The sequence below is a fragment of the Triturus cristatus genome, chromosome 12 (genome assembly GCF_964204655.1).
Source record: "Triturus cristatus chromosome 12, aTriCri1.1, whole genome shotgun sequence".
Taxonomy (NCBI): Eukaryota; Metazoa; Chordata; class Amphibia; order Caudata; family Salamandridae; genus Triturus; species Triturus cristatus.
Window position 1 is genome coordinate 313,902,202 of NC_140595.1, and position 16,047 is coordinate 313,918,248.

At 47.9% G+C, this 16,047-nt stretch overlaps 1 protein-coding gene across 1 annotated transcript in view; it reads left to right on the forward strand.

The window, feature by feature from the left end:
* Positions 1-16,047, forward strand: part of NAE1 (NEDD8 activating enzyme E1 subunit 1) — a 161,598-nt gene that overhangs the window by 140,532 nt on the left and 5,019 nt on the right. Inside the window, exon 19 of the mRNA XM_085639586.1 lies at positions 15,187-15,236. Coding sequence (XP_085495712.1) covers positions 15,187-15,236 — 50 coding nt within the window. The remainder of the gene's footprint in view (positions 1-15,186; positions 15,237-16,047) is intronic.

Genomic DNA, 16,047 nt, shown 5'->3' on the forward strand with positions numbered 1-16,047 from the left:
TTCATGACCACCATCAGAGGAAGGCTAGTGCAGGTGCTCACGGACAACACCACCACCAGGTGGTGCTGCAACAAGCAGGGCAAAGTGGGATCCTAGACCCTGTGCGCCTCTGGAAATGGCAGAACCGCCAGGGAATTTCTCTGGTGGTAAACCACCTAGTGGGATCTCAAAACGCCAGGGTGGACGAACTCTGACGCATACGTTTAGCGGATCATGAACAGCAGTTGCATCTGGAGGTGATACAGGTCATCTTCCAGCAATTGGGAGAACCCTAGCAGTACATGTGCTTGGGCGTTTCCAAGGCGTCTCTCTCTTGGAGACACATTTAGTCTACAGAGGAGCTCAGGTCTCATGTATGCCTTCGAGCCACTTCCTCTCCTGCCCCGAGTTGTGAAGATCAAGAGCAACTGGATCAAAATTATCCTAGTGGCACCAGATTGGGCCACAAGTGGGTGGTAACCTGAAATTGTGGGCATGAGCATCCGCCTTCCGATCAAGCTGCTGCTTTTGGAGTATTTTCTTTTGCAGCAGGGCAGGGTCCTGCACCCAGGCTGCATCCATGCTTGAAGATTGACCAGCGGCATTTGCCCTCCTTGGACCTACCTCCTGAGGTCATTGATACCATTTTGGCATCAAGGCATCCCACCACAAAATCAGTGTACGGCAGTAGTTGGGATAAATTAGTGTGTTGATGCGACGCCAGACAAATAAACCCTCTACAAGCAAGTTGTCTGAAGGTTTGTTGTTTGGTTTGTCCCTGGCCGAGCTAGGACTTGCTTTGGGCACCATTAAAGTTTATCTATTGGCTCTTTCTGTTTTTTTGCGATTTACAGCTTAGCCCTCTGTATTTAAATCACCTTATGCGAGGAGATTTTTGAAAGGTTTGCAACAATTGTTACCACTAACACCCTTTTTGGGCCAGTGCACAGTTGTCAATTGAGGCTTTTGACGTTAAAAACGGTCTTTCTCATCACCAGAACATCGGCTAAGCATGCGAGTGAGCCGCAGGTTCTTTCTGTCAACCAATCTTGTACAACGTTCTTTCCAGATAAATTGGTGTTGAGGTCCTGCACTTCCTGTTCGTGGCATGTGTAGCTGGAGATATACATGCTTTACATGCTCCTGCCATCTAGTGTTGGGCTCGGACATGTGCATGTTGTTTTTCTTTAAAGTAGTTGTTATATTGATGTAAAGACTCAAGCAGGTAAGTTCAAGCGTCTTTATTCTGTCATCCACTCTCCGCAACTGACAGCTTGTCAACATTCCAATGTGAACTCTGGAGGAACGTTCCAAGAGGGAGGAGGGGCGGGGGAGAGGGGAAGATACCACTGGGGGAGGAAAAAGGGAAGAACACCACAGGGGAGGGAACTAGGAGAAGAAAAGAGAGATTACAACACATCTCCCTACGGAGGGAAGGGGAGAACCAAGGGAAAAACTGAGAGAAAGAGGGGAAGGAGAGCGTAAGGGAAACCTGTGAGTATAAAAGCTTAACATATCAAAACGAGAGAGACCCTAATCCGGGAGGCAGGGGTTCCCGCAATAAAAGAAAGGAGGGCAAACTACAGGTACCATTTAGAAAACAGTTACTCGAAGGACAAATCAGGAGGTTAAATAGTTGGCAATCGGATCTCTTCCCCTGATGGAAGCAAAAGGGGTAACCCCTGTTCTCAAATCAGAAGAGGTGTGATATGCCCAAATGCTTTCTCTTAACACCTTATCTACATCCATATTGCTGATACAAGCTTGATGAGTGAGATCTTTAATCCAACGCATTGACCTCCGAATGGGTTCATTGTCTCCTGGGGCATACCCAGTAGATTCCTCATGCTTGATGCCCAACTCACCCAGGAATGTCTTCATTTCACAGGATGAGAATTTGATATCATTGTTGGTGACTATACAAGCTGGCACCCCTTCGCAAGCGAATGAGTCACTTAAGAATTCAATAAGGACTTTTGTCGATACCCGTGAGACACACTTGTATTTAATCCAGTGCGATGTGAAATCAATGAGAACAATCACAACTCTCTTTATGACTCCTGATTGTCCCATGGGACAGATTATCTCCAATGCCAACTTAGTCCATGGAGTTTTTGGAACTACTGTGGAATTGTTAGGCAGTTTACACCTATTCTCTGCAGACAAACTTTTAACAACATCCTGATACATCATAGACCAACTCTGGAACCCCTCCTTCTACAGGGGTCTTGGCACTTTGTTTAGAAACGTTATACACTCCCATGGGCGGTACGTCGCAGGCCATGCTATTTGCTCTTAGGCCTATTCTAGTGGACTTCTCAGAAAAATTGCATACATCCCTGCTGGTTCCACCCACCTCCTCAGCTACAAGAACTTGATCTTTACAATTCCCAACTCTCTTTGGTGCTGCCAACCCAACAGATTAGATCCTTTGCTTACCATGTATACTTTGCCCCTTGTCGCTCTTCCTTTGAATTTAATCCACACACTCATCATCCCTATTAAAGGAATATTCTCATCAGCGTACCCTACTGCTGAAATGTCAGGTTCCATCATTTTGAGACCAGAGGTATCACAAATGACATTTATGGCATTTATATTGAATAAGGTAACCGGGGCACACGAATCGGCCAACACATCTATGGGCTTATCATTCACAAGGACAATACATTTTGGATGTTCAATAGGCCCGTAGTTACTGAACTGCTCTTGGTAACTTGGGGAAGCTTGACACTCCCTAGCTTTCACTTGGAAAACATATTTGGGAACAAAGTCCTCTCCACTGTGTACTACTTTTACTTGACGGTTTTCACTGTTGTTGCACACTCTACCAAGATGCCCCTTCTTGTTACATTTTACACACGTGACATTCCGGGCAGTACAACGTACATCATTTGCAAGATGATTATTGCTGCCACATCTAAAGCACTTCAATCTCCCCTTTTCACTTACCGAATGATTGTCATTGCCATCTCCAGGTCTAACTTTGAATACTTCATTATCAAGTGAATTTGCCTGTTCATCACTGCTATTGCGAACATTGGCAACAATGTCATTAGGAGTCTTCATTTCCTTGATACACTTAGCAGTGTGTTCCACAGAGACTGCTATACTAACCGCATCTTTTAAAGTGGGGTTTTTTGCCAGGAGCTTTTCTTGGATGCGACTATTGTTTGTGCACCTAACAAGTTGGTCCCTGATGAGTGAATCAGTGAGCTCACCAAAATCACACCGTTGAGTCAAACCTCTGAGTGCTGCAATATAATTGATGACAGATTCCTGCTTACTTTGGATGCGGCTAAAAAACTTATGTCGCTCCAACACTACGTTTATTCTATCACCAAAATGTGTTTCTAACTTTAACAGAGTGACCTTAAACTCATCCATGTCATCTTCGTCCTCTTCTAGATCTGGTTCCGGTAATGTCATAAATCCTCCTACCCTGTACGCCTAGATTATGCAACAATATGTGTTGTTTGTGAACTGGAGAACACCTTTCACCGCCAATGGCAATGAGGTATGAGGCGAATAAATGTATCCAATCCTTCCAGTGAATATCTGGCTCCCCGATTTCATTGAGGAACGGAGGAGGTTGCTCATAGCTTGTCCCGCCATAATGGGAGGAGTAGAAAATCCAGGCAGGCTGAGTCGGACAACCCACTATAGGGAGGGAAACACCAGAACAAGATGTACTAAGATGGAAAAGCAGTGAACAACGCCAAAACAGGGAGGGAGGAAATTGAGTAGCTAACTCAATGTGTAACCAGCAACTGCGTGATGAAAAATATGGGCAAGCACATCAAGGTCAGAGTAAGTACCCTACTATACTATGATTACGCTCTACCCTGAGGAATGCAGGAAAAATGTGGCTTATAGGACGTACTCTGCAAAAATAACACTGTATATACTCCAGACAATTGAACATGTGTAAACTCAGTATTTCACCCAGTACCCAGTAACCCCACACACCCTCAGAGGCTCACCACAAAGTTAGTAATAATAATTTTTCCACTGCGGAAAAACAAGCATGCAATATCCAATGAATAGTATGAAGGTGTGGTAGGTGTGCGTGTCACCGTGTAGAGGTGCACACACAGTGCTTATACCAAGGAGGACAACGACGTATGAAAAAAAAGGTTGCACAGGCTAGGCAAATGTCGTAATGCCACTTAGCATGTATAGTGAATAGTCTGTCTCCTCACCGTTGGCTTCTGATTAGTAGCGTGGGCACACAGGAACACACTCGCGGTCTGAAGCAGATGAACACCCTACTTCCCCAGGAACTCACGCTGAAAAAGACCTCCACAGGACCGCCCACAGCATTGGGATGACGTGAAGAATTGACGGCACACACACGGCTGGGGCGCCGGATCTCCGGTTTGCACTGCGAGCTTCCAGCGAACAGCACGGCCCTCAGAAGCTGGCGCGCCGGCCCCTCTGAGAGGAAGTTATCTCACTGGACGTCCGCCGACTTGAAGAACTGACGGCACACACACGGCTGGGGCGCCGGATCTCCGGTTTGCACTGCGAGCTTCCAGCGAACAGCACGGCCCTCAGAAGCGGCGCGCCGGCCCCTCTGAGAGAAATTTACCACACTGGACGTCCGCCGCCTCTGAACTCCAGAGAAATGTTCTTCATGAGGAACTGCTGCAGCGCTGGCTAAATGGGGGTGAACACACACGTAGTGGCCCCACACGGCGCATGCCTCAGCAATGTAGAGTCCCCACACGGCACTTGCCTAAGCGCGTTCTCCTGTACGAGATGCCCACAGGGAGAACTAAAGCAGCACAGGGTAAAGAAGCCAAATCCACAGCCCACACTACAAGAGTCTCATAAAGTGGACACAGGAACACCGCCACCTGGGGGTGAGAGCGACGGCCGCGCACCTCACAGGAATGAGACCACAGATTTAAGCTCCAATTTCCCTCTGGAAATCCTTTATCCTTACAGCGACAAAACAAGCAGGCAGACTCAGGGCTCTTCAGAGAGCCGAGAAATGAATGTAGCAGTCAGCAAAACACACCGACACTCTGGAGATACCTCATAGCAGGTTTCTAGGATACACGATGGTCTGGTGTCAGTCAAGAACTCCCTTGTACTTCGCAATCATCAGGAAGTTTCCCCAACTATGCCTCCTCACAGACAGTGTCCTGTTGAAATTTTCCCGAGTGCAGAAAGGAGAGAGCACTGAAAGGGGAGATGACAGCAGTGGCCCCCTTCCCCAAATCGTCGCCAGTGTTATATTAATGTAAAGACTCAAGCAGGTAAGTTCAAGCGTCTTTATTCTGTCATCCACTCTCCGCAACTGACAGCTTGTCAACATTCCAATGTGAACTCTGGAGGAACGTTCCAAGAGGGAGGAGGGGCGGGGGTGAGGGGAAGATACCACTGGGGGAGGAAAAAGGGAAGAACACCACAGGGGAGGGAACCAGGAGAAGAAAAGAGAGATTACAACAGTAGTCTTATTCGAGTCACAAGGTATAGTGACTCCACCTATTGCTGGTAATGCGGATGGGCATTGACTCCACTGTTGGATTGTTTTTTCTCCTCTGGTGGGTTCAGATGTGTTCCTTAAAGCTTTGGTTCAATGCCATGTGGTGTTCTCACCTGGTCTGCTCAGATCTGTTCCTCGTTGGAAGAGATTACAATTGTGTGTCCTGTTTTGCCTATTGTGTACCCCCTGCAGCACGGGTCTGCATTTTGAACAATTTCGACACCCCATTCAAGGCCTGGTCCCTTGGGCCTTCATCACCATCCTCGACACACCAGAATGTCCCAGTGATGGAAAGAACTCCATTTCATTTTTGCCCCAAGTGTCGCAAGCAATATCTGAGGAAAGACCTCCATCAAGTGTGTAACCTCTGCTTGGCCCCCAAACACCTGGTGGACCCCTTTACAATGTGTCACGCCTTCCGCTACTAAGAAAACCCGAAACCACCAAGGCCATCATATTGCCTCGGTTTCGATGGCGCACTGTCACCAGCACGATACTTCCGACCACTTAGGGACCAAGACACTGAGGGCGATCAGCAGCCGGAAGCCTCCGGCGCCGAGATAGAGGAGCTGTAATTGGCTGAGAGTTCTGGTTCTGATCTGATTGGCTTGAGCCCCCACTTAAGCAACATCTGACAAAAACTGTTGCATTGAGTACTACCCTCCCACAGACTGCTCCTCGACCTCACTCACACTCCGGGAAGGTTAGAGCTCCGAGCTCCCAGGCCAATCATGAGGCATCCTGTCTGCCACTGTGTTGAGGGATCGGACCAGACACCTGCCCACACTTCGGTTTCGAAGTCCTCCTCCAAGCATTGCCCATCCACCTCAACTGCAGCACCAGCTATGGCCTTGGATCTGAAACCCAGCTCAGCACTGCAAGGGCATCAAAAACATGAATCTCAAAACGTGCGATCGTCCACGGCTGCTTACTCCGCCCCTTCCAAGGATTTCAATCAGCCGATCCTCCAGCGCCTCTGTGAGGAGCTCTACGCCGGGCAGCGGCGTAATCACATCTAGCCTGACACCAGTCAGATCCTAGCCAATCCTCCAGACCTAAGGTCCCTGATCCTCCCAAGAGGAAATTGACTTTTGAAGAGGCCTTAAACCCGCCTTTTGACTCAACACCCAAGAAGCATCAATGCCATGTTAAGGGCCCCTCTCCATCTTCTGTATTGCCTCTTCCACATACTCCCCCCCCCCCCTCCTCCTCTGCCTCCTGTACCTCGCACCACTAGACTCACTGGATCCTATGCCACATTCACCTCTGTGTTCTCTTTCTTCTGGGGGGGGGGGGGGGGGAGTGATGAGAACGTAGAGTAGAGTCCAAGGTGTCTCTATGACTCTTATGACCTGCCATATGACACATCCCCATGGTGACCCCTGGGATGACTACGATGTGGCGCTCCAGCTGAGACGAACCTCTATCCGGCTAAGCCTTCATCCCCAGACCACACCACCTGATACCATGAGGTTCTCCACCATGCAGGCACCTTTCACAAGAGGGAGATGCAAAAGCAGCCTAAGGAGGAGTACTTTCTTATGGAACCCCTCTCCTCAACTCAAAGGTCGATGCAATATCTGCCAGTGCAGATCTACCTTTTAGGGCATGCTTAGGCCTGTTAATGACATTTACAAGAAATCAGTGAAGGTACGAGTTATCACACAGAGAATGAACAAGAACTATAAAGCATGCCCTCTGGCCCACCCTACAGCAGGGACCAACTACCACCCAACTCACTGGTCTTACATACAGCACAGAAGCGTGCTAATTCACAGGGCATAGGAGATGGTCACCCTCCCGACCGAGAGAAAAATGATAGATGCGGCAGGCGAATTTGTCACAGTCTAGTCTGCCATACATTGGCGGATCACCAATACTGTGGGTCTACTATCTCAGTAGGACTGGGCCCCCAAGGATGAGATGGAGGACCTGATCCAGCACCTCCCAGACAAATGTAAGAAACACCGGAGCTGGTGGTGGAAGGGAAAATCATTTCCAACACCAACATCAGATGTGCGTTGGATGCAGCAAACACCACTGCTCGAATAGTCGATACTAGTGTCCACCTTCTCGGACACGCCTGGCTGCACGTGTATGGTTTGAAACCCGAGGTGCAACAACATCTCATCAACTTGCCTTTTGATGGCGAACAACTCTTCATAATGCAAGTTGATGAGACGGAAAAGATTAAGGAGGACACCAAGACAGCTAAGACCATGGGTGCCCTGCAAACACCTCCTTCCTGCTGCTCCTTTCGCTGCCCACAATATCATGGGATGGGAGAACCATCACCCCCTAAACATCCACATCCTTCACCAGACAGCAGCATCAACAAACGCCCTCTCTACTACAGGGGACGTTACAAGGACAGCAAAGGCCAGTGCAAGGGAAAAGGGGCAGCCCCCAAAGATGCTGCACTTGTCGAGAATTGACTACCTAACCCTTACCCGCCCACCCTGCACCCAACCATCTAACACCTGTTGGGGAGGGGAAGCTGAGGGGCACTGTCTAGAGCTCACACAAACACCACCAAACATTGGTGACCGACTGTCCCCAGAACATCAGTGTCAGCTCCAAGAGGAGATGCACGCACTACTCAGCAAAGGGGCCATGGAACTTGTGCTGCACCAACACCGTGCCACCTCAACATGTACATCCTGTGGCACCCCAGAGGCCGTATTATACAATGTGCCTTGGGGCGTAATTGGTGTGTGCACAGTCACTGCACCCGCCTGCAAAGCAATCTCTCTCCCCTCTTGAAAGTGCAGACAGGTTGCCGCCTGCACTGTAAAACATGGAGCAGCTTTTAAGCAGCTGCTCCGTCTTTCACTTTAATGCACTGCCACCCGGACAGCGCATGTTCGCTGCTTCCACGGGGAAAGCATATTCTTTACAACTGCCCCTTTTCGCCCGGCGCATCTTTTGAAAGGTGTGCCATGACGCAAACAGGGAGCGTGCACTGTATTCATAATACGGTTCCAGGATGTCATTCCTCTGCTACAGCAAGGCAGCTTTATGACCGCCCTCGATCTGAAGGACGTCTGCTTGCACATACCCATCCACCTTGGACATCAAAGGTTCCTACACGTTGGAATGAAAATGCTGACCTTTGGAATAGCCACAGCTCCCAGGGTGTTTACAAAGTGCCTTGCAGTGATAGCCGCTCATCTCAGAAGAAGCTGCGTCCACGTCTTTCCTTACCTGGGCGATTTGCTGATCAAGAGTGCTGTGCAACAGCAATGCCTAGTGCCCACCCAAGCCACCATACATCTGTTGCACAACCAATGCTTTACCATGAATGCAACCAAATCCCACCAGCAACTCCTGCAAGTACATCTCTTCCTTGGGGCCATGCTCGACTTTTGAGTTGGGAAAGCATACCCCAGCCCCGCACGGGTTCAGACATTCCAAATTCTGCTACCTCTTTTTCAACCAGATCTCCAGGTAATGGTCAGGAATGGCATGTGCCTCTTGGGTACGATGCCCTCTTGCACAGCCGTAGTCTCACATGCCAGATTACGCATGCTTCCGTTGCATGAGTGCCTAGCAGCCCAATGATCACAGGCGAAGGGCCAATGGGAGGATATAGTGTTGATCCAGGGCCGCACTCCTCACTCTCTGCAGTGATGGAACGCCAGCAACGTGTTCCAGGGATGGCCCTTTCTATACCAATACCATCACCATGGACAAAGTGTGTGAACACCCGACCAGCGGTATCTCCACATCAACCAGCTGGAGTTGTTAGCAATCCAGCTAGCCCTCAAAGTGTTCCTTCCTCTTATTCAGCACAGGGTAGTTCTAGTCAGGATGGACAACACAATTGTCATGTTTTACTTATACAACCAGGGTGGCACACACTCCCTGAAGTTGTCTTCTCTAGCTCAGAGCATTTGGTGGTGGGCGATACATGACGGAGTCCATCTCCTCATACAGTAAATACTCAGGTTGGACAATGACTTTGCAGTCCTGCTCAGCAGCATGCATCAACAAGTTCACAAGTGGGAACTTCACCCACAAGTCTTACTCCTATATTTTTAAAGTGGAGGAGAGGGTTCCTTCACATAGACCTGTTCACCACCACCCAAAATGCCCAAGCTACGCCTCCAGGCTACCGCATCCTCAGTCATGGGCAACGTGCTATGGATGTACTGGTCAGAGATATTTGCCTACTCTTTTCTGCCTCTCCTACTTCTTCCATTCGTGGATCAGAAGCTTCAGCAAACATCCCTCACTCTCATTTTAGTAGCCTTGACCTGGGCCAGACAGCCCTGGTTCACTATTCTTCTTAACCTCTCTGTAGTGCCGTAAGAGAAGCTGCCCAACCAGCCAGATCTTCGCCCTCAATATCAAGCACTTTTAGGCATCCCAAACAGCTCAATCTTGTGATTTGGCTCCTGAAGTCATAGAATTTTGGTACCTTAGTCTGCCTGCAGATTCCATGACCATTCTTAAAGAAACACGCAGACCCACAACCAGAGCCTGCTGTGCTCCTTAGTAGAAATAGTTTGTGCATTACTCTCTCCCAAAACACATTGATCGTCTCAAAGCACTAGTCCAAGACATTGTTACCTGCTTCCTTGCAGATGTCAGGCTTGGCTTACACTTCGGCCAGACCCCTCTTGGCTGCTGTCACTGCTTATCTCCAATACAGAGAACACAATTCACTTTTCAGGCTGCCTGTTACCAAAGCCCTCATGGAAGGGCTCAAATGGATTATTCCATCACAGGTGCCTCCTACTCCTGTGTGAAACCTCAACATTGTTCTCATTAGACTAATAGGTCCTCCTTTTGAACCACTACACTTAAACTTTCTTTCCTGAAAGGTGGCTTTTCTGGTAGCCATCATTTCTATCAGGCATGTTAGTGAGGTACAGGCACTTGCCCTGGGAGAACCTTTTTTCCAAGTACACCACAATATGGTAGTCCTAAGGACATACCCCAAATTCTTACCTAAGATGGAGTCTAGCTTCCACCTTATCAGGCCATAGAACTCCCAGTGTTCTTCACACATCCATATTCAGCAGAACAAGCTCTTAACACCTTAAAAGTCAAGAGTGCTTATGCATTACATTGACAGGACAAATGCCTTCCTTAAGGCACAACAACCTTTTGTCTCTCTTTCTCCAAACCACGCAGAGGGTGTGCTCTCTCTAAGGCAGGTATAGCATGCTGGCTGGTCAGATGCATACAGACCTGTTATGCTAAAGCCACATGATCATTGCCCGTCCCTTCCTGACCCCACTCTAACTGCAAAAAAAGAGCATCTATGCTTTCCTGGGCAGTATTCCTGTAGTTTACATCTGCAAGGCAGCTACGTGGTTGTTAGACCTGGCACCTTGGCGTGAGTCTCCCTTCCACTTTTTGTCGCTGTGCCTCATTTGTTTTGCTGGTGTTAGCTGCTCAGAGCACTGTGCCACTGCCAACCAGTGCCACAGTGCAAGTGCTCCCTATTTAAAATGTATATGTTGGTTGGATTCCATGATTGGCTTATTTGGTTTACTGTCAGACCCCAGTAAAGTGCACCAGGAGTGCCCAGGGCTTGTAAATACAAATGCTGCTGGTGGGCTTGCAGCACTGGTTGTGCCACCCACAGAAGCGGCCTAGTAAAATGTGTCTAAGGTCTGCCATTGCAGAACCTGCGTGCAGTCTGGTACTGTCATGCTGACTGGGCAAGTGCACCCACTTGCCAGTCCCTAAACCTTCCCTTAACTTCATATTAGTCACTCCTATGGTAGGCCCAAGGGCAGGGTGCATTGTAAGCATTAGGTAGGACAAGCCCTGATGTGTGTGGCATGTCCTAAATAGTGAATTACAGCCATTTTCGTTTTTCACTATTGCAAGGCTACCTGTTCCCATAGGCCAGAATGGGCTGTTAGAATTGTTACATCCTATGATCCTAACAGACCCAGGGAACATGGTAGAAAATCGAGTTTAGTATGCCTGAACTCAGAATAATAAAATACATCTTTTAGTAAAGTTTATTTCAATATTCTGTGTTTGCAAATACCACTTTTAGAAAGTTGGTATTTGCTTGCCTAACCATTTCAGCCCGCCTCTGCTATGATGTGTATCTGCCCATCTGGTTTGTGTGAGTGACAGGGCTGGGGAAACCCAGAGGGGCAGGGCTAGGTAGCCTGGTGGTGAATAGAGAGATTGACATCCAGATGGGTGGGAGGAGTGCACCTGGACTCTGAATAGGGCTGTGCTCTGCCACCACAATGCTGGCTCCACCTCCTGTGGAGCGGCTGATGTCTCTGCCCTGCACCCTGAATAGAAAGCCAGAGTCATGTCAACAAAGTGCTCAGGAACTGGTTTGGACTGGGCAAAGGCCCCTCTACCCCAGAGGAACAAAGGAATTAGGGGTATAAGTATTGGGACCCTGCTCCTAAGAAATTAGATCCTGCTTGACAAGAAGAACCTCTGCCTGAGGAGAAGGAACCGGGAAAGCTGTAAGGAGGAGTACTGTCCCTGACCTGGGGGATTGGCCTGCAGTGGTTGCCTTGCTGCTGAAAGGAGAGGAGAAAGACTACAAAGACTTTATTTCAACTTGTGCTTCAAAAGATCTCCAAGGGCTTGGAATAGAGCTTGCCTCCTGCTGAAGTCTCAGGAACAACACACTTCACCCCCCAGCTTCCCAAAGTTCTTTGGAAGTGCCTGCTACTGTTGTTGGGCCTTCTGAGGGACTGCGTGTCGCAAGGAGCTGGAAGCGCGACTCAAGAAGGAGAAGCGTGCCGCCATCGGAGCTGCTGTCGTCGCATCTCGTAAAGTGTGTCGCCGCTGCAGCATCGCATCGAGCGGAAGCGTCTCGCATCATCCAAGAAGTGTCTCGCAACGCCGAAGAAGCGTGTCGCCATCGCAGCCATCGTAGCTGACGCATCGCACCGCATCAGGAAAAGCGCCTCGCATCCACGGAGAAGCATGCCGCCGTCGGAGCTGCTGTCGTCGCATCGCGTAAAGGGGTGTCGCCACTGCAACATCGCATCGAGCGGAAGCGTCTCGCAAACGTCGGAGAAGAGTGCCGCTGCCAAGGCCGCTGTCGTCACATCGCGTAAAAGGGTGACGCCGCTGTAGCTGACGCATCAAGTCGAGTCTTCTCGCAACATTGAAGAAGCATAACGCATCTGGAAGATCTTCACGTCTTTATTTCTTTGCACCAAAAACTTCATCGCATCAGCATCGTTGCAACACTTTCGTTGCCCTGCGTGTCGCATCTAAGGTACATTGACTTAAAGTGTCGCATTTAAGAACTTAAGAGAACTAAGCAAACTTCTACCATCTAAAGTAACAGTATTGTGTATTTTTGTCGTTTAATGGTCTTGTGGTAACTCTATATAAAGAATCCTTATTTTTAATATAAAACCTGTGTGGTGTCCATTTGTAGTGTTGTCACTTGGTTAGTGTATGTGTTCACAAATGCTTAACCTATAACGCTCTGATATAAGCCTTGTCTGCTCGCGCCAAGCTACCTAGAGGGTGAGCAGGGGTTATTTTAGGAGTGTAACCCCTTACCCTCACTACAGGAAAGGTTCCCTGCTTGTCACAAGTACCTACCTGTGCCAACCAGAGAACCCGGATTCTAACAGTGGTCTACCCCCCACTCATTTACAGAACATTACTGTGTGGATGTTTTAGCTCACCATCAAGCTCATGTCGGTCAGACTGTCCTTTGCCCACTCTTCCAATCTTCTGCAACATCCTCGGGTTAGGTACCGCTTCTCGGAGGACTGCTACAGTCTATGCACAGCATGTGTATCTGCAGCTATGCATGCCATGAACTGAAAATGTTACCCTGTACGCATCAGTTTTTGGCATGTAGAATTGTAGATTCACATGTGCTGACCCTCCTTCTGATGCCTGTAGGTATTGCACTTTCTTTTCTCCAATTTTAATCCCTAATGTTCATCGTGCTATTTCTTCATGCTTCATCTACATCCTCAACCTTTGTGCAGAAAAAACGATCTAACAATGGAGTTGATCCACATGCGCATTACCAGCAGTAGGTGGAGCCACAATACATCATGACTCAAAAAGATTTCTTCTAAGAAAAACAAATTGCACACATCCAAGCCCAACACTAGATGGAATAGTATGCACAGTCTGTGAATCTACAGCACTATATGCCACGAACAGATGCTTACAGGGTAAGTAAAATGTTCCTTCTACCGAAAGCTGTCACTCCATTTGGGCAGACTATCGCCCTTCTGCATTTTTTGTGCCACGTCACTCCTCTCAGGAGGGAAAACGACTTCATTGTTTGGACTTTATCCTGGACATTTGTCAGGCAGCTGTATGGGCGTCTGTACATAGGTTCATGAAACACTACTGCCTCAACAGGCTGGTCCGTCAAGAGGAGCATTTTGCCTGCTTAGTCCTGCAGGACTTTTTGGTCTGAGCAAGTTCATAGACCCACCACTTTGGCAGGTACTGCTATGGTATCTATTCATACGGTGAGTAATATGCGGTTACTAATATCCATCAGTAAAACAAGTTATTTACCTTTGGTAACACTGTTTCTGGTGGATACGCTAACTGCTGGTTCCTCACTGACCCAGATGCCTTTCTGTTCTGTGAACAGGGATCTTTTTCAATCTAAATAGATCCCAATCTAGAGATCTGCACACTGGGCATACCAATCTACCAATAGGCTCTGCTTCTGAGGACATGGACAGCCTAAAAAAGCAAGTGACATCAGTGTGCATGGGTGACACTTCTATGCGGCTGTGCTCTGCACTCATGTAGTGGAAGGACAGAGCCACATGATGCCAACTACCAGCGTGCAGGAGTATTATTTTAAAGATTCCCGATCCACTCTGATGCCTACTTAACTTTCACAAGATGAAGAATCTACAGTTAGATGGAATATCCTCCAGAATGAGCGATACCAAGATGGTCATTTTGCCCATTCGCTCCTGCAATTTTTTTTTACCTGAGGCCTTACACAGGCCCAACAAATTGGGAGGTACTGCTTTGGTATCTATTCACAAGGTGAGAAATTTGTGGTTTGAAGTATCCATCACCTTACCTTGCGTAAGGCTCCTTCTGGTGGATATTCTAGCTAACTGCAGATTCCTCTACCCTCCGCTCTCCCCTTTCTGTGGAATGGTCTTCTTTTCCATCTAAAAAGGTCCCAATTTAGGAATCTGCTCACTGGTCCTTCCAATGTGCTAACAGGCTCCACTTCTGAGAATGCGGGCAAGCCAGCGGAAGAAACCGATGCGAGCGTGCATCCGCAGAAGTTATATGCAGCTCCATTTGGCACTTTCAGGGGTGGAACAAAGTCGACTTGGAGCCGCACGAAGCCCTGTGATTTCTCGCAGGAGCACTGTTTTGAGTTTTCTGGTCTAGTTTAGTACTTGGGGATATTCACAAGTTGCGGAATCTGTGGATAGCTAGAGAATCCACCAGATAGAGCAATACTGAATGTAAGTAACTTGTTTGTTACAACATTAAAGTCAGATCTACTGACTTTGCCAGTGCTTGCTTAAACTTTGCAACAAAATAATGCCGCTGTTAATTGTCAGTTTGTTAGTTTTTTTTAATAAGTAGAAACAAAAGGCTGTGCTATGTTTACTATTACTTGATGGATTCTAAGCATAGCAATATGTGTCTTGAATTTAAAATTGTCATATTTGTGCTTTGTGTTTCTAACTTGGTAAAACAATCCCTTAAATGCTTCATAAGATGCTAAAGAGTATGCTCTTTCTTTGCAGCTGTCGTTATGGATCTTCTGAGCCGCATACCATAGCTTCATTTTTGGGAGGTTTGTATCCTTTGTGTTTATGTTAGACAAGGTGCCCTGCCGCATTCCCCAGAGGGGACTCGTGCATAAGCAATATTGCGAAATCTATGTTATAAAAAATGTTATGATGTCATTTAACATGTCATGAGTGATGTGATATGTGAGGTTATAAGCAGTACATAGATGGGGCGCAAGTAAGAGTTACTTCACTGAGCTATAACTGGCGAATTTCAGTGTTTTTTTTTTTGTATTTAAGTATTAGTTGTTAACTTATTTCAAAATCTAACCATGTTACTTTAACTTTTTTTTTCTGTGAATTTTTTTTTTGTTTAATATTCAGGAAGACTATATTACCATACCGGACTTAAGTGCCTGGTAACCTTTTCATTTCTGTGAATTTGTAGTTTTTTTTTTAAACATTTGCAGCCAACACCTTCACTGTGCCATTGGTACAGGCTAACCCCCAGCTGGTGGCCTACCCACAGCAGCCTGTTCTCTGTGATCAGCTTGCTGCCCCAGGCTCCCTCTTGTCTGCCCTCTGTTCTCCGTCTGTGTGCCCAGGCCCCTCCCTCCTACCCTCTCTGGTCTCTTGCGCTGTACCCAGCCCATGCCCTCCATGGTCAGGTTGCTACCCCCAGCTCCAGCCCTCCTTTCTCCATATGCATACCCCTACTGCTCACTCTACTCACCATGATGAGATTGCTGCCCCCACCTTTCTGCCTGCCTTTGTTCACCATCTGCCTGCTCCTTCCCCATTCCCCCTGTTCAATGTGGACAGCTTACTGCCCCTGCCAGCCTGCCCTATGTGGTCAGTTTGCTGCTCTTCCTCCTG